Source organism: Rhamphochromis sp. 'chilingali', assembly GCF_963969265.1.
Source record: "Rhamphochromis sp. 'chilingali' genome assembly, chromosome: 12".
Taxonomy (NCBI): domain Eukaryota; kingdom Metazoa; phylum Chordata; class Actinopteri; order Cichliformes; family Cichlidae; genus Rhamphochromis; species Rhamphochromis sp. 'chilingali'.
This window is the reverse complement of record NC_137939.1, coordinates 36,421,875-36,440,821: the sequence shown is the minus strand read 5'-3', so window position 1 is coordinate 36,440,821 and position 18,947 is coordinate 36,421,875. Positions and strand designations below refer to the sequence as shown.

The following is an 18,947-nucleotide window of genomic DNA, read 5'->3' as shown; positions in this document are numbered from 1 at the left end:
GTAGAAACACACACGGTCTGAGTCACTTTGTCATAACAATGAATTTGTTTTTAGCTCCGTGAGAAAGTGTGTGATTATGTGCCTCAGTGTGTCAGAGGGCGATACACATTTTGGAAGCACGGAGAGCCGCTGATCCACCAAATCTGAGAGTGAGCATCAGCTCCTCCTCTTCCTCACCTGCTTCTCCTCTTTTCCTCATTTCCTTATATCCACCAGAACAGCTGCTGGAGTCCGGTGAGTTGTTGAATGAGCTTTTCTGACCAATCACCAGTGTTTGATTTATTTAACTAGAAACTGTAATAAAACTGTAATAAAACATTATACGGTATTAGTTTTAAATACTGCAATGCAGAAGCAAAATAAGGAACTTACTAAAGCAGGCCTGGGTTTATTTTCCTTTTTTATTCTTTGTTCTTTCTCTTTTTTCTTGAAATTACCTGTTCTTAGTTTAAATATTTGATATATTTTCTGTGCTCTATTGTGAATGAAATATTTGCAGATTGTTAAATTCATTTTTGGTTCAATTTTTACACAACTTTGAACCTTTCTTGTAACTGGGGTTGCAAACTGCCCTAAAATTAATCAGTATGAATTAATTTAAACAGCGAGAAACTAATAAAATGAAATGAAAATGATCAATAGCTGAATCAAAGCAGATTCATCCAGCTTCCAGCTGCTCCCGTCCCAAAGCCTCTCACAGTTACCTTTCATAAGCAAACTGACAGAACAACCCCTGAAATACCTGTGAAGCCTCTGTTACCAACACAGAGTCTCACAGCCTGCGTCTGCGTCACAGGATGAAGGTCTTTGCTGAGATGCTCATACAGCGCTCTGCTGTCCTTATCTGTCCTACTGTCCTTCTCTACTAATCAGACTGAAAACATGACAGTGGTGGCATTAATCATCACGTATGTAAATGTTTCCCAGGGTAATTTCAGTCAACAGCACAGGTCATACTGAGGCATGAAGAACAGATCTTATGCAAACTTACTGACTTCCTGTGTTTGCTGCTGCCTGAAACAGATGTTTACAATCTCACACTATTTATAAAATAGGAAGATTTTATAAATGCAAAAAGAAACATACCATGAGTTCAACATTTATTTGACAGCTACTCTGCAGAACAATTTAAAATAAATAAATACATTAGCTTTAAAGAACATTAGCATGAAACATGTAATAGTGAACATGGTTGGTAAGCAAAGATGCTCACACAACAAATCCTTATTATGACCTCATGTGAATGTGCAGAAGGACACTTCTGCCAATAACACTCCCCACTTCACTTAAAAAACAATCAGCATTTATTCATAAAATTAATAAACAGTTATTAGCTTTAGCTCAGTAAAATGTGCAGTCTGTACTCTTAACGGTTTACTTCTGGCTAAGTGTAAAGAAAAACAAACTCATGTAGGGATGAGACTGTAAAGCATGAACGTGTAAAATATGAAACTTTAACCGAGTTTTCAGTTTGGTTACTTCAGCCAGCAGCAGAATTACTTCCCATGGTTAAAGCTCGTGTGTCAGAAAGTCAAAACTCTCCCTGTATTCAACTGTTTCCCTCAAACTGTCACATCGTTGAATTAAAAGAATCTCACATTTTGTGAGAGAACGACTTCATTTTGAACCCTGCAGGAGAAAATATGCCATCAGCAGAACAGAAGCTAGTCTGCAGTAGAATACAGTGGATTTTCCAGAGAGGCGCTCGGGTCAGAGCCTGCGTCTCCCTGAGGCTCAGGCGAGGTGCTGCTGGGAGAGTCCACGTCTGCTTTTGAACTATTCAGCTCAGATTTGGTGAGTTTGCTCGAGTCGTCTTCAGCCTGAGAAAAACAAAAACAAAAAACAGAGATTTTATTGTTTTTACTGGAATATTTTTTTATTAATATGTTCATGTTGTTTCCTGAAGCTAGCCTGTTAAACCCCAGGGGTCTTTCTCAGGTTCCTGCTTGGAAACAACACGCCCAGAATGAAGAGTATTTCTCTGCAATTACAAACTGTGTGTAGTATTAAAATAAACACTTGTGAGGCTTCATCAGAGCTGTAAATATTACAGCAGATGTTATTGTGTCTGGAAAAATAAGACGATTTTTTTTTCCTCGCCCAATTTTCTTTTACTTTTATAACAACTTTCAAAATCTTCTGGCGTACACATTAAACCAGGAATCAACATGAACATGATCTGTGCAAAGACCGATGCTGCAGTGAAACAGAGCAAAGTTACAGAGAGTTTAGTGAAGACAAAGCCAGGGGTTCTGCAGTTTGGCAAACTGTGAGTTGGTTTTGGCTCAGGAGGCGAGATCAGCACGAGTTGATGCAGCTAAATGTGACACATCACAACAGACAGTAGAAGTCAACAATATGAACGACACAAAGGAAAAATGTCCCAGACACAAAACCTTTCCCAGATTACAGTTTTGCTTTGTTCTGTCCAGCGTTTTCCTTACGCTGTGCTCAGGCGTGGCTGCAGTGATCACGCTGTAATCATCGGTGGTTTCAGGCGTGTTGTTGTATTTGGCCAAAGCATAAACTGAACTGATTTCCACAGGAGCGGCTCCTTTCTGTCCGCCCTCGTCTCTGATTTCCTCATACACGGCGTTGTTGGTCTGCAGGAGAAGAAAAAACTTCAAATCCTGTAACGTCAAACTCTGATGATGTCAGAGTTCGTGGAGCTCACCTCTGTGACAGCAGTGTACTCTATTTCCACAGGATGACCTGAAAAACACATCAGTGAGTTTGAACCAGTGCAGGTGAGGAGAGAGGACAGGTGTGTGTGTCCTGAAAACAACAGGAAGTCAGGTGATGCAGTTAAACATGGCGGCCTGTTACAGCGGCTGCAGTGGCTGTTACACACAACTCAAGACATCTTAGACACACACTGCCTGCGTGTGTGTTTGTCTCTCTCTGTGTGTGTGTGTGTGTGTGTGTGTGTGTGTGTGTGTGTGTGTGTGTGTGTTTCCTGTTGCCTCACTCTTTGCAGATCTTTTCTTGCAGAATATCAGCACAGACACTGATAAAAGGATGATGATGATGATGATGATGATGACAGCCACAGTCAGACCCACAGACGGCAAACCATCTGCAGCAGATTCAGAAGACGTTAGTTTACACTCACACCTCCTGATACAATAGATAATCAGTATTTTCTCTGTCATGTTAGTAATATGAGGCCTGTGAGGTGAGTGTTTACCAGTATGAACCTTTACATTCAGACTCAGGGTAAGTTGGAGAGTTGCTTTTGCATTACTGTGTTAAACAGTCTCAGTGTTTGGACAACAGCACATCTTTAAGTTTATCTCTGTAGACCACAGCAGTGGATTTTAAACCAAACCATCAACATTTGAGGAAAGTTTTTATTAAATATTTTAAATTAACGAAATTCTTTGATATAAATTCCACAGTGATCGTGTGCAGAGGAGGATCTTTAAAAACCTGTGGACACAGTGGTACCTTCAGATGTTTTCTTGGGCTGCTCAGTGGTGAGTGAAGGTGAGGAGGCTGATTGGACGACTGCTGAAACAGGTCAGAGAGTGAAGTTTGGTTTAGATGTGGTTCTTATTTAAAAGCAGAGAAAAAGCAGCCCGCTCACACACTCAGAGTCACACATCACTGTGTGTCAAAGTGTGTCTCTCACTGCGAGTAAGGATGTTTGTCACATCACATCTTTGACGTCACAGTAGGCAGGTATCATTGCTCAACATGCTGGGTGTATTTTAACTACCCTAATATTCTTCTGTACTATAGCCAACCATTAATATGCGTCCAAACCAGTGCATGAAACCAAGAAACAAACACAAAAGTCCCTCAGAGTGGACACAGACTGCTGTCTTCAAACTTTGTGACCTTTCCCATCTCCTGATGTTGTAGCACTTTAACAAAAAGGACACATCAGTCCTCCTGCAGCCAGTTTGGAAATGACCAAAGTCAAAGAACACCTCATTCTTAAAGGTGAGACACCAGCAGCGTCTCATAGATCTGCAGTATCTGACATCTGGGACAAAAGTGTAAAGAAAGATTCTGAAATTCAGATTTTAAAATAGCACCAAGTTTTGATACTGCTGCAGAAAAACTGTCAAATTAGATTTTAGTTCCAGAAAAAGTGCAAATCATTAGCTACAGTAAGATAACATGTCTGTTATCTGAAACAGCAGCAGCTATCAATGACTGAATTAGCAACATTAAAAACATATTTAGGGAAAACTCACCATCTGTGACGTTGATCTCAAAGTCTCTGAATGAACCTTGACCAGCAGCTGGATTCAGAGAACATCTGTACTGTCCTGAGTCAGACTCAGTCAGCTGTGTGATCGTCACATACAGAATTCCTCCTCCTTTATATTTCTCCTCTGACGTTCCTCTAAATCCAATTCTGTATCTGTCTTTGAAATCATCTTCACCATCTGTTTGAAGAAGAACCTCATGCTCTCCACATTCTCCCCTGCAGAGGTACTTATGTCTTCCAGCCTGATTAAAGGAACATCCGACTGTGAGAGAGCTTCCAGTTTCTTTATCAAAGTGTTTCAGCTGATCATCGTTTCCATCCAGCAGTGCTGTTAAAGAGACAAACGATCAGTAGTTACTATCTGTGCTGAAGATGATGCAGTCTGATCACAATAACTGCAGTTTGACCCACAGTTACACTGGGAGCTGCCCAGTTCAACCAGTCTGTGGCTGGAACAGTGAATTCAACATTGATTTGAAGTGAATTCTTCAGCTTCAGCCCGACCTCCTCGTGCCATCATCACAACATCATCATAAAACAGTGACACATGCAGACACTCTGCTAGTGTCACTCTGGAGGTTTTACTGTGTTTACTGTACAAAGCAGGATTTAATCTTGTCCACGTAACTTCAGGGTTAATCGTGTTTTTTAATATGAAGCTGGTTCACTTATTACATCACTGTGCTAATATATATGCTAAGCTAATCTGCTCCAGAGCAGGTTATGTTCCAGATCACAGATCACCAGGAAACCACAACCTACTGTCCAATCAGATCGCTGGAACCGAGACCTCTGAGAGCAGATGGTGGTGTTTAATGTCTTTGCTTCTCCCTGTTGATGCCTGAAGGAATATTAATTATTAAATACAAATTTATTCCCTGATTCTTTTTTCTACTGCAGTTTTATTGTTTCATAATCAAAGTATCTGATCCTAAAACAAGCAGCTGTTCGATGACCTCACATCAGATTTGCACACAACTCGAACAAGAGGTGCATTTGAAAGAGTAAAAACTAAACCTTTCTTTTAAACATGAATTTAATGAAATGCTGATTATGATCCATCAGATTCTCTGTGTTTTAATGAGCTGAGACACTGATCACTTCAAAAACCTAAACTTTATTAGTCCAGTAGCTCGTTCACAGTCTTACTGATGGCAGCGTTCATTCAGGCCTTTAACACAGTTTACTTTAGTCTGTATTACTGTGTGTGTTTAACCTCTTTATAGTTTTATCTTCCTTCTTAAAATCAGCTGCTCTGATGTCTCCGTGTTTCTGATTGGTCAGATGTTGCTCCCGCCTCTTTCATGTGAACAAACTGAAAGGGGTTAACTTAGTGAGCTGGTAAAAAGCTTCATGCTAATGCTGATGTCAGGTTCAGTGAGTCCACACAGGACTGTGGTTTAGGAAACTCAGGCTTTAACCCTGAACGCTTCAGTTCCTGTGCAGGTGATCAGAGGAATCAAAAACCCAACATCATCACTGAAACCATGAACCAGGACTCACTGTGCCAACAGAGCAGAGCCTCAAATTTAATCCAGCAACATGAGAATAGTGTGACGTTAAAAACCCCTCAGTGAATCCTGTGCAATACAAACATGGATCAAACAGATAAATTCTAATTTACACACAAACCTTTGATTTCCATTTTCAGACTCAGAAACTGAACACAGTTTAGTTCATGCTCATGACGTCCAGCTCAACCACAGAAAGCAGATCAGCTGATCACTTAGACGAGACCTCAGATATCATATTAGCCGATCTCATATAGAGCTGTTAGTGTCTCCTGCCCACAACCCTCCACCACAGCGTCTGATGAAATAAATGTGTCTGTCTGCTCTGTTCTGTGCAGCACGATTCACTCACATCATCCTGACATGATGGAGATTATGGCACGAATGTTCTTTTCCATAGTTTATATACATGACTAGAGTTAAAGAAACAGTTTAGTAAAGAGAAGTTTGTTCAGAGAGTCACTGCCTGTGAAAACTGATAAAAAGTTTAAGTAAAAAACTCAGTTTCACAAAACTTTTCTTCAGACTTTCAGAGACAAAGCAGAGAAATCAACATTTGCACAGTTTAGACTGAAACTCACCTTCAGCAACAACAACTTCAAACTGTTTGTATGAAACTGATGATGGAGATTCAGCCACAGCACAGCTGTACTGTCCAGCATCAGACATGATCAGCTGTGTGATGCTCACAGACAAAGCAGGAGTATATTCTACAATTATATCTTCAGTGCTGTATCTGTGACGTTGATGCTTCTCATCTGTTGTATTAATAAGAATGTTTTCTCCTTCACATTCTCCTCTGCAGAATATTTTCCATGTTCCAGCACGAAACCTGAATCCAGCTGTAAGATTTCCTCCAACGACTCCAAATGAAATGTTTTTGTTGTTGTTGACTTCAGGGTTTCCCTCCTGCAGAGCTGTTGGAAACATGAACCATCAACAGTTACTGTTTGTACTTCCTGTAAGAAGCTGCAGTCTGATCACAGCATCCACACACAGACACACTGAGACTAGAGTCTGAATGTGAAACACTGAGAGCTCAGAGTTTAAACATCATCTTCTGTTTCACTTTTCTCTCCTCATTGATCAGAACAAAGATCCACATTCAGTCCTGTTAGAGCTCTGACACTAAACTGTTTGTGATCAAGAGGAAACTAAAAGTTTAACATTACTGAGTTATTCACACTTTGGTTTTAGGCGATGACTCACAGTTTTATATTTGGCTGCAGGATGTGAGGCAGTTTATTCTGTTTCATCTGAGTTATCAGGAACAAAGTGTTTGCAGGCAGATTGTCTTAGTTTAGTCAGATTAAAGTTCAGCCAAGTCGATAAACTCTGAAGGCAGCAGGCTGAGTTTGTTCCCTTTATTTTACTGAGGAAGTAACAAACACTTGTAATGAGCTGTGTTTGAAACGATGGTTTCACATGTTATCAAGTCCCAAAGTGAGCAGCAACATGTCCATGAATGTCTCACTGTGATGGTTTCTTCTGTCCATACTGGCCACAAACACATCCATGAAATCATGAATAAAAGCAGTTTGAATGGAAGAAGCGTCCATGAAAGTGACTCATAGCTGACTCTGATCATCATGTTTAACAACAGAAACATGTTGAAGAAGGAGAGTGACAGAAAGAACAAGTGAATGTACTCACAAAGGAAGAAGAAGCAGATCAGAGTGTGACGGACTTTCATGATGAGGCTCTGATGGTTTACTGCTGCCTCTCTTCTTCTTCACTGGAAACCAGGAACTTGTGACGCCTCACTTCTCTGACTGAAGGAGTCCCTCCTCCAAACACCACAGCACCTCTACACTCCTCCCCTCTGCATCCGTCTGTGAGTCTGCTGCAGGGCTTCCTGCTCATTCATGCACCTCTTTACATTTACATTTATCCCTGAAACCAGAATTCACATCACTAATTTAAAATGTGATGATGTGTCCAGCTGATTCTTCCACCTCAGCTAAAATTCATTTAGTCTTCTTCTAATATTAAAACTCTTAAATGATCATAAGTGTCATTGTTATTTATACATATTGTTCTTGAGACTTCACAGCATTTCAGTACCTGCTGACTCTGAGGTTGTAAGTCTGTCCGACCTTCATTAAAGATCTTTGGAATCTTGTGTTCATATTTTTATTAGATAATTCCTTATTTAATTAACTTAGTTTCATTTTGACTGGACATAATAATGAGACTTAAATATTACATCACAGCTAACATGACATCCAGCACAAAGACCCAGGATAGAGGATCATTCTTGTCCATTTCAAAAAGTTGCATTGAGGCTGTTTTTTGTCTATAACAGCTGCAACAGCTCGACTTCCTGTTGATGCGATCTCACTGAGTCTGAGGTCAGCTCGTGGCAGAAAAGGAAGCTGAACGTCAACACTGACCAAGTTTGACAAACTTATTGCTCAACAGCACTGAGGGAACAGTTAATATCTGTGCTGTTGTTACATGGAGAATTATTTTATTCTCACAATAACAAAGAGGAAACATCTCCACTGACCATGAACTGACTTAACATTCAGAATCTGAGTTTCTTTGGTAAATATGAACTTTAGTGTGTGCAGAGTTGCTGTGGTTGTTCTTGTTAATGAATTTCTTTGAATAAAAATCTTTTTACAGCATTAGTTCTAAACAGTGGGCTGATACTCAATGCAGAAGCAAATAGAGGAAGTTCATATTGCTAAGGTTAAAAATAAGCGGTGCTGAATGCTCGTACGTCACACCATGTAAGGGTATGAAGTCTATGATGGACGTGCAGTCCGAAAGAAAATCCCCATTTTGTTTTCATGACTGACTCTGAAGTTGTGACACAGAGGAAGATTTTTTTGCAATCATTTCAATACTTAGAATTTAGCCAAGGGGAAGTCTCTATGAGGACAAAAAATGGTCAGGTTTCCTGCTCAGTGGGTCAGGGTTACTGTGGTGCCACTCCTGAGCTGGGTCCAGGGCTCGAGGATGAGCCACCATGAGCCAAAAGTCCTCTTGGACAAATTCACCTCAGAGTAGGTGAGTTTGTGTTGCGATCTAAAAGTAGTTATAAAACTTACTAAAGTAAATACTGAAATACTTACCAAAGACTACACTTATTTAACAGTGTTTTATTTTTGTTTCGAAGCGTAACATGATGACAGTGCATTGTGGTTGGTTAAATAAGAATGTGTTAAGTGGGTCCCATGCAGTGCTGGAGCCGAATCGTGACACACCATGAGCAGACGGCCTAGTTGTTAGAGAACGGCTAATTCAGCTCCCCTCAGAAGATAATGCTAAAGTTGCAGTGACTGTGGAAAATATGACTGACCATGATATCACCCTCTGTGGTCGCACTACACTGGGATGGCTGCACAATGCTGATGCCATCTACATGCCGCAGGTAAAATGTATGGAGGGTGAGCTTTCTAAGACATCAGACAGTAGTGCTTCCACACCCACAGTGCAGTCCAGTCAGACAACACAAACTGAGCCCTGGGACCCACCAGTGGATTTGCGCCATCTGACAAGTGACAAACAGCAGCATGTAAAACAGATGCTGAGGGAGGAATGCAATGTTTTTGCGAAAGATGACTGAGACATGGGATGCATTAAAGATCTGTACCTGGAGATACTAGCTAAAAGCTAAAAGACAATGGGCCTGTGCAAAAGACATATATGCAATCCCCAGACACCTTTATCAGGAAGTTAAAGCACACATACAGGACTTACTCAATCAGGGCTGGATCCAAAAATCTTGTTCTTCATATTCTTCACCTGTGGTATGTGAGGAAGAAAGATGGTGGCCTTCACATGTGCGTAGACTGTAGGGATCTGAATGATGTCTGACACTGCCCGACAAACATCCCATCCCGAGAATACAAGAGATCCTGGAAAACCTCGGGGGCAACTCCTTGTTCACAGTATTGGACCAGGGAAAGGCTTATCACCAGGGTTTCATGAGTGAGAGCAGCAGACCCTGTACTGCATTTATAACAACATGGGGACTCTATGAGTGGGTGAGGGTCCCATTCAGCCTTACTTATGCCCCAGCAGCATTCCAGCGCTACATGGAGGGATGCCTGGGAGACCTCAGGGATGAAGTGTGTGTCCCATATTTGTATGATGTACTCGTCTTTAGCTCAAGCTTCGAACAACACATCCAAAATGTGAGGAGAGTGCTACTGTCAACTAGGGATAGGTACTGGTATCCGGTGCCATTACAGGGGCAGGGATAGCTCAGTAGGTAAAGTGGTCGCCCCATGATCGGAAGGTCGGCGGTTCGAATCCACTTAACGGCTACCCTGAGGTACCCCTGAGCAAGGTACCGTCCCTACACACTGCTCCCCGGGCGCCTGCTTAGTGGGCTGCCCACTGCTTCACTGAGTGAATGGGTCAAATGCAGAGAAAAAAAAAACAAGTAATTTCCCCATGGGGATCAATAAAGTATCCATTATTATTATGGCACCAGTTCTGACATAAACGGTAGTAACCAGACTGAAATGCAGCGCACATTTCGGTGATTTATTTTGGTGCCTTCCCCCCCTGAGATGTCATACACTTTGGATTCTAGCCAATCATTTTACCTTTCCGAGGATAGTAGGCGGGCCCAGGTACGTAGGTTCTTTTAGAGCAGAGCTACAGATTAAAAATGACCAAGGCGAAGCGGTCAAAATCTGGCTGTACTTCACAGCAAAAGATGCAAACTCAGCAGCAACAAGTGCTTTAAGCTGATACTGTGATACTGTCAAAGGAGGTAACTCCTTGAATCTAATGAAACACCTGGCGACGCATAGCATTTGTTAAAAAGCCGAGAAATGAACCGTATTTGATAGCTTGCTGCCAGACCTCACACCGAGCACATCTACTGCAGGTGTGGTGCCTGTTATCGGATCCGGAGTTAGCAACATCCCCCAAGAACCCGAAGAGGAGAGTCCTGGCCCCTAGCCCTGCCAGTGTAGCAGAAATGATGAGGATGATGATGCAGCAGCAGCCGTTCTTCTCTGCGTCAGGAGCTTAATGTTGTTCGTGTGTAATTTACGTTGAGTAGGCTAACCACGTTATTACATTAATGCATGTAAGGTGAACTAGCAAACATCATCATAGCTACATGCGGCTGTCTTCTTGTTTGATGGCAGATACTCCCTTCACCCTGGCCAAAAAGGCTAAAATGACCAAAGAAAAAGTGGAAAACAGCTGAACATGAGAGGTTTAGGACAAAGTTTGTGTTTTTTCCATTGTTTAAGCACTGCTTCCAGCCAAGAGTGATACCATATATGCCCCATAGCTGCAGAAAAGGCTAACATTGATATCTTTTTACAAAAAAACAGCTGAACATGAGAGGTTTTTGGACAAAGTGTGTGTTCTTCATTCTTTAAGCACCGGTTCGAGCACATGTTCGATACCACATGTGACATGTGTATTATTGTAGGGTTACAATAAAGTACCTTGAGGTTACTGTTGTGATTTATGTACATAAAATCAAATTGAACTGATACCCACTAATGTGTGATCACATTAATGTCATTGATTTATATTTAAGCTATTTTACTTTAAATGTAAGAGATGTTTCTATTTGAAAATGCTCTAAATTAACTAGTTTTAGGTAGAGACCTGGTACCTAGTCTGGGATATTAGATTTTTGTAAATACTTGTTTATGGCTTTAGCAGCATGCTACAGGTAGCATGTTGGATCTCACCACCTCAACACAACCCCAACACTGTAATATTACTGACCTGCTCCACCTTTGTAGTGTGTTGTTTTTGTCACTTATTTTCTGTTATAAAGTGTTTACTTAAATTCAGTGCACATATCAAGATGGAGCTGATTACACTATTGTTTTGGAACATTTGAGATTCATTTTTTTTAGCATTCAGGAGTATTCAAGAACGACAAGCCACATCTTCCTGTCTAATCATTTCTTATATATATGGCTCTGTAATGTTATGTGCACGTTGAGAATTTTAGCATCTCCTAGTGGTTAGCTTGGAAACTGCGACCAAGTGAATTTTTCTGTGGCTTGGCTTGTTCCTTCCTATTGGATGTTTAGAGTGGGGTAATGCAGGAAGCCATTTTTGTATTGGGATTTGCACAATGAGGCATACCAGACGTCTCCCTGTTTAATCCTTCGTCATCCACCTTGTTATGCCATGAAGAAGCTTTGTTTGTAAGTTTGAATTGTGTTTCATCTTGATGAGTAGTGAGTGGTGTATATTTTATTGCTTTTATGCATATTTGGAGAGATTTGTATGTAAATGCCTAAATCTGTTCGCCATGTGAAGCAAATGCATAATTCATTATTTCCATTGACCATATTTATTTGATGTAATATTCAATAGTGAAGTGTTCATTCCTTGTCTTCATTAAAGCCTTATTTTCATGCATTTATTTCTACCAGGGAGAACACAGGTGAGCTTTGAGGCCTGGACGAGTTTGAAACCTTTTCCCGCCAAAATGGAAACTGGCTGAAAATAAAAATGGGAATCTCTTTATCTGTTAATTTTATAAATTCTTCTCTCAGCTTTGCAGTTGCTGCTCGTTTTATGAGACGAGTAAACCCCAACAATCAGCAAGCACATGGTGACAGTGGGAAGGAAAAACCCTTTTGTCTCCACTGCTGTTCAGTATAGACCTAAATCCTCAAGGATTCTGTTAATGGTTACAAAACAAAACATGTACTTATAGGTGAAATGGGAAGCACATGTTTGCAGTGAGGTGTCAGAGGACAGATGTTTCTTGTAAAACAGCTTTTGTGTCTGTGTTGAAACTGATTCATGGTTTTCACTGAAAGGAAGCTTTTTTCCAGTAAAGCCATCACTGTCATTGTTATACAGATTTAGAAAGCTTCAGTTTTCTTCTTTTATTTTTGTTTAATTTATGATTTTCTTTTTTTTTTTAAACACTGAAAATGTTGAGTGAAACCCTGGAATCAGGAAACAAACCCAGGTGTGAATCCAGAGAGTCTCATGTGTGGTGTGTGAGTGTAGAGTAGGTCTGGTCCTGGTCCCTGCCGGCTGGATCGAGGCTCTGGTAGGTCGAGTCTTCACGTGTAGAACCTGGAGTACAGTTCTCGTAGTGGACGTCCTGAAACAGAGACAAACTGTCTTCTTCACATAAAAAGAAGAGACTCTGACTTGGTTAAATCATTTGTGCTGGTAAATATTTCCACGTTGCCTCGTTGAACCTCTCAGACAACAGTGTCTCTGTTTGTTGTTGGAGTCTCCGTCTGGGCGGCCATTTTTGTCACCTACCTGTTTGAATTCACCTTCTTGGACTGTAATTTCTGGAACAGTCTACAAACTGAACCATCACACTGTGACTGCTTTATTTCTTTGTTACAGTAGCAGTCTGTCAACAGTGAGAGGAACCAAAGAGAAAGAAAGTCACCTCCATGTTTGTGCCCTCTGAGTTTCCTCTGGTCCTCAACCCTGTGGAACAAACAAAGGATGTTCCTCTGTTAGAGGGAACAATCATTCAAAGTATTCAAAGCATGAGGACAGAACATACTTATATTTCCTGTAACATCACCTTTGGCTTTGTGCACTCCTGTTTTGAAGACCCCATACTTACTATTACTATTATATTTTTTTTACTTCACATGTGTGTGTGTCTATGTGTATGGGGGTGGGTTTAGGGGGGATCTAACTAATGTTGAAGTCAGTGGTAAGCATAATGTGGTGAAATATCATTTACATTACAATAAATATTAAAATAATGAAAATAATCAACATTTCCATCCCCAGTCGCCCCTCCCTGAGCCTGGTTCTGCCGGAGGTTTCTTCCTGTTTAAAGGGACTTTTTACTTCCCACTGTCGCCAAAGTGCTGCTCATAGGTGGTGTTAGGTTGAAATTGTTAAATGTTGCCATTATTGTACTTAAATTTGTAAGCCTTGGTTTCAAACTGCATGATCAAAGACATTCTTATGTTTCTGTCCCCCTCCCTGGCCTGTTGAACGGTGGGGGAGGCAATTAGCTATATTTTTTAATAGGGCTTTGGAGCGTGATGTCACGGGGGTGGGCGTGGAAAGGATTTTGGCCCGATCCACCATTTTGGGGGTCTAAACAAAGCGCAAGCGAAAAAGGAGCGAAGGCACACACAACAGCCATGGTTCGTATTTGCTGTGTGGTCGGCTGCAATGTTCGATCGCACGACCGGCAAGAGAATAAGCTCGAAAAGGGTTTATCTTTTCATTCTTTCCCAACCTGGAAGCAACATGAGCAGCTCGTGTATCGATGTTACCAAATGAAGGCGTCCAGCCTGGATAGCAGCTGTGAGACGAGCTCCAGTTCTCTTCCATCTCCAAATATCTGTTGGTGCTCCAGACATTTTCATTCCGGTAAGTTCTAAATATGTTCATATCTTTATAGCCTATTAGTTTTATTTTCAATGCGCTCTGAGCTCATAGCAAATTAGAACAAACATCCTACTGAGTGATTTTGCAGAACTACCTTCTATTTATAGAGTTGCTAATTATTTGGCATTATTGCAGCAAACCAGCCCATGAAATGGATGAAACATTGTGACTGGGTTCCAGCGCTACACAAGGGACCTGCTTCAAACATACCACCATGCCAATCAGATTACTTCTTCCATGTGAGGGTGAAGAGGTGACCCTTCAGGATAAGATGGTGAAGGTTTGCTGCGTTTGGTGAACAGTGTGATAATAAAACCAGGAAAAATGAAACCTGCTCCTGTTAAATATTCTTTAGTCTTTTGCTGTATAAGTAGCGGTATTTCTTAAAAGATACAGTAAATAAAGTAATGTTAGTAGTGGGTGATATCATGTAAACACTGTCATGATTTTATGTAAACATTTTGTCATTTGTAAACTATAAATGACATCATCATTGTAACTGATGTGATGTTCTATAAAGTGGTTTTAATAAAAAGAGGCAAAAATTAGTTTGTTTCTTTATTCAACTTTTGAATAAAGTCAACCTTCCCTGTGATGCTCACAGTGACCCATGGCTGCAATGCTGTTCATTCAGTCTTTGAGAGTGCAGGACCTGAAACACACACAAACAAAGTTCATTGAAAGTTAAGAACTATGAGCCAAGGCCGACGTAAATGTGTTTAATCTACTTTATCATAAATGTAACAAAGTGTTTAGAAAGTTAGCACATACATGTCATTTTTCATTTCTTTATGTGTCCATCTATAGAACGCTGCAGGTTATAGTGTAAATCTGCCTGTTCTCTGTCAGAAACCTGCCTGCAGAAAATGAACCTAAAGTATGTAATGCAAGGATGTTATTACCGCGGAAGCACTAGCTGGTAGTCGGGCCGTGGCCGGGTCCACATTTCCAATGCACACTATTTTCTGCAAGTACTGCCGCTTCGCCTCTGAACAAAATTGGTCTCTACACAGTCCGTTCTCTTTTGAGCTGCTTTTAAGCATCTTGTAATCGTCGTCCCAACACAGTGTGTTTGTTTTGATTCATAGACCCCGAAAATGGTGTCACGCTCCCACAATGCATTGCGGCGTGACGTCAACTCCAAAGCCCTATTGCAGACATTCCAAGTAAGGTTCTGGGTGTCCTTATTTAGTGAGGATGTTTTACTCCCTGCTCTTTATCTTCTCACCTGTGTTTGTATATGGTAAACCGTTAGAGGAAGCTAAGCCATATACAGGGGTGAGGGGACATGACACTTTGTGAGCAGCAGGAAGTCACACAAACACACCAACATCCACACACACTTATTCACGTGCACGTGAAAAGGTTTAAATACAAGTTGAAATTGAGACTTTGAGACCTCTAATTGAGGAGTTGAGACTGGGACTAAGAACCCACCAGGAAAGCCATTACTGAGGCTTGTATTTCCAAACAAAACAGTGTCCCTCTCCTGGACATTAGAAGAATGCAGGCTTCAGTCACTTTATATTTGCTTCATTTTCAGATCTGAGGCTTGTTGAGCAGTCTGTGGCACAAAGTCTGTGTCATGATAAATGACCTAAATATCAGATTCTGTTTGTCTGGCTGTATACTTTGATGCTAATGAGTCTTAATGTTTTTACTTCAGTTCCTTCTTTCACTTGATTCAGTAGTGACTCGTCCCACTAGGTAGATTTGAAAAATGCACGTCCTTTGTGGACAAACAAGAAATCAGATGATAACCTGAATAATTTATTATTATCAGGAAGTCCTAAAAACTCCCTGAAAAGCCTTCAGTTAATCTAAAATGCTGATTTCAAAATCCTGCTCCTCGCAAATACGAGAGTACATTGTCAATTTTTCCACTTATACTTAAAATTTGTCACTTGTCAGGGTGCATTTGGTTAGCTGATAGACCTTGCAGACAGCAGAGCATGTTCAATTTGAACCTGTATATGTTCAAATTAACTGTTAGATTTGTATTGTTGATTGTCATTTATGCTTAGAAATATCTACTCATATATGCTTGGAGTTGTATGATCAATGTCATGTTGGTAGAGGTTTGATCCTTAATAGTCTGCAAAGACTTTCTGTGCAATCCAGAGTGTTCTGGCATTCACACCACATCCTGGGAGCAGGGGAGAGGTCGTACCTTCTCTTATTGTGTTGCGGCAGGATAAACGTATCTATGTCTGTTTTAGTCTAAGTGCCTTTTGTTTAGATGAACTGCTGGACTTCCAGACCAGCAGGTTTAGGGAAGTCGTTTATGGGGTCACACTCTGACCCCCCCCCCCCCCCCCCCCCCCCCACACACACACACACACAGACAAAACATATTAAGGATTATACATTAACATAAAGCTGTTGTACACACACACACATATGAAGAAAGAGTGCATAGTATGCAAACGGCTACCAAACAGCCATCATAATTCGTCATACAATGAGAACAGGACAAATCAACAATTGATAATGACTAATTAATATTAAAATCTGTAACATAATGTGTTGTTTGGAGTTTAGTCTGTTACTGTTGCTATTTTTACCATTTCTTCTTGGAGCAACTGTAACTCACATAATTTCCTTAGGCATTAATAAAGTATTCTGATTCTGATTGTTTCAGGATGACCTGCCATTATCCAATCACACATCTGCTCTTCTGTATCTTTAGCTCGTTTCTCCTCCTCTTCTTTTCTCTTTTTTCTAAACTGAGCACCTGATGGCTTTGAACTTTTCTTGTCCATCTTCCATTGGTTTTAATTTTGCACTCCAGTATGAACACCCATCCCTCAACCCGAGGATCACCACAACATGATCTAACACACCTACACCTTAGTTCACAGATTCACTTTGTCTAGGGTGCATTCCTGAGATTTCACACAACCCAGGATTCAAATCATGAATAACATTCTGTAAATTCATCATGAATTAAAAATGTATCACAGCAGGGAAGAAATGTTGTCTGTGAAACAGCAAAATAAGAAAAATCAGCCAATATGGTGACAAATGCACAAAAACATTATTAAAGGAAGGTATTATTTTTTAAAAAAAGTATGTATATGCTTATATTTATCTGCAGCATTTTTAGAAGCCATCCTGTTTGTGTCTCAAAGTTTATGAAGCAACAGCAAGAACACGTTAACATGCAGTTAAAATAGAAAATAAAGAAAATCATTTTTCTAAATTCATCTGATTGTATCCAACAGACTGAGTTTGTTCCCTTTACTTTTTAAGGAAGAGAAAGAAAAAAAAACTATTTTTGAAAGGGTCAGTTTACATTTTTGGAGTAACAAACCAAACTCAGCAGCTCACAGTCCACATGAACGTGAATGTGTTCACTGTGATGGTTTCTTCTCTTCACACTGACCACAAAGAGATCCAAAAGACAGTGAATTTAGTGGTAAGATTTGGAGAATAATGATTTAATGTCTGTAAATGATTTCAGTTCATTCCAGCATTTAAACTCTGTGCAGTCGTATTTCTGTTCAGCTCTAACAGGACAAACAGGAAGACTTCACAGAACTCTGAGTTTCAAAATACTGACAGGTTGATATTCATCTGCAGGAAGTGATGTCATTATGTCAAATCTATGTGCACTGTGGGATGAACTCAGCAGCAGAGTGAAGAAACATGAAGTCTGTAACAGCAAAAACCCACATTAAATAACAAAATATATCATTGTTGTTTTTCAAATAGAAAATAGTTTACTTGATAAAAAATGATTTTATCATCATTTCAGTCATTTTCTTTCATGATCAACAAGACAGATTTAATATTCTGATCACGTCAGTCAAAGTTGACACTTTTTCTAGTTTTAGTTTAAATAAGTAGTACTTTGAGTTTGTGCTTTTATTTTTATGTTTAATGTTTATTATGAGGAAGTAACAAATAAGGAAATATATCTTAAAAGACCAGCAAACATGAAGTCAAGTCCTAAATGTACTCACAAAGGAAGAAGCAGCAGATCAGAGTGTGACGGACTTTCATGATGAGGCTCTGATGGTTCACTGCTGCCTCTCTTCTTCTTCACTGGAAACCAGGAACTTGTGACGCCTCACTTCTCTGACTGAAGGAGTCCCTCCTCCAAACACCACAGCACCTCTACACTCCTCCCCTCTGCATCCGTCTGTGAGTCTGCTGCAGGGCCATGGGACCTTCGGCAAATGGCTGTATCCCAATTCAGGTTCTGCAGCCTTAAAGTATGCAGCCTTAACGGTCCTCAAGGACCGCTGAGGCTGGAAGTGCGAGGCTTGTAGGCTTGTGAAATGAGATGGTCTAGCCTCCGTCGCGCTGCCCAGGTTGCTTATCAACCATGATACTAACAGCTGGAAACGTTTCATACAGAATTGTTTGACACAAATGAAAGAGAAAATCTTTTGTTCATTTGTTTGTTTGTTTTTTACACGAGCTTTGTGTGATTTGATGAGTATCTGAGGCTGAGACCACAGGACTGTAAAACATGATTGTTGGGCTTCATTTCTGTGCTGAACAGTCATTTTAAGATCAGCTAGTAAATAACAATTAGCTGATGTTGTTCATGACACTAAAGTTAACTCACTTTGGTAATGTATTTATTATATGGCCAATTTTAAATATATACAGATGTGTTATATACAAGAGACAAATATTATTCTTTTAATATGTTGGTACTAAATGTGGCTCAATGCTTGCATACATGTGTAAAAGCAAATGTAGGAGCTGTGATAACTGTGTCTGATAGAATGAAGAGTCGACTGATATATGAAATATTCCTTTATTGGGTGAGAAAATCAGACCATGTCATAACTGCTGTAAGTCACACAGAATAGATATCAGAGCCTTAAACAGGCTGACGTCTGCTAAATGGGTCAAACTGGGCAGAAAGTCTA

General features: G+C 40.3%; 1 protein-coding gene across 1 annotated transcript; it reads right to left on the bottom strand.

Annotated features, from left to right (window-relative positions):
- Positions 1-1,136: 1,136 nt before the first annotated feature.
- LOC308407407 (uncharacterized protein) lies at positions 1,137-18,087 on the bottom strand. The gene is made up of 12 exons (XM_080899028.1): positions 18,027-18,087; positions 14,664-14,713; positions 13,094-13,134; positions 12,649-12,790; positions 7,384-7,623; positions 6,312-6,647; positions 4,203-4,547; positions 3,448-3,510; positions 2,969-3,076; positions 2,675-2,712; positions 2,445-2,603; positions 1,137-1,820 (listed from the first exon to the last, which is right to left on the bottom strand). The coding sequence occupies exons 5-12, from the start codon at positions 7,421-7,423 to the stop codon at positions 1,665-1,667; spliced, it is 1,245 nt and encodes a 414-aa protein (XP_080755154.1). The 5' UTR covers positions 7,424-7,623; positions 12,649-12,790; positions 13,094-13,134; positions 14,664-14,713; positions 18,027-18,087; the 3' UTR covers positions 1,137-1,664.
- Between the last annotated feature and the right edge of the window lie 860 nt (positions 18,088-18,947).

Coding starts and splice junctions, on each gene's coding strand:
- LOC308407407 (XM_080899028.1), bottom strand. CDS start 7,423: ATGAAAGTCCGTCACACTCTGATCTGCTTCTTCTTCCTTT. Junction 4,548..6,311: donor TGAAGTTGTTGTTGCTGAAG/GTGAGTTTCAGT, acceptor TCTCTTTAACAG/CACTGCTGGATGGAAACGAT. Junction 2,604..2,674: donor AGTACACTGCTGTCACAGAG/GTGAGCTCCACG, acceptor CTTCTCCTGCAG/ACCAACAACGCCGTGTATGA.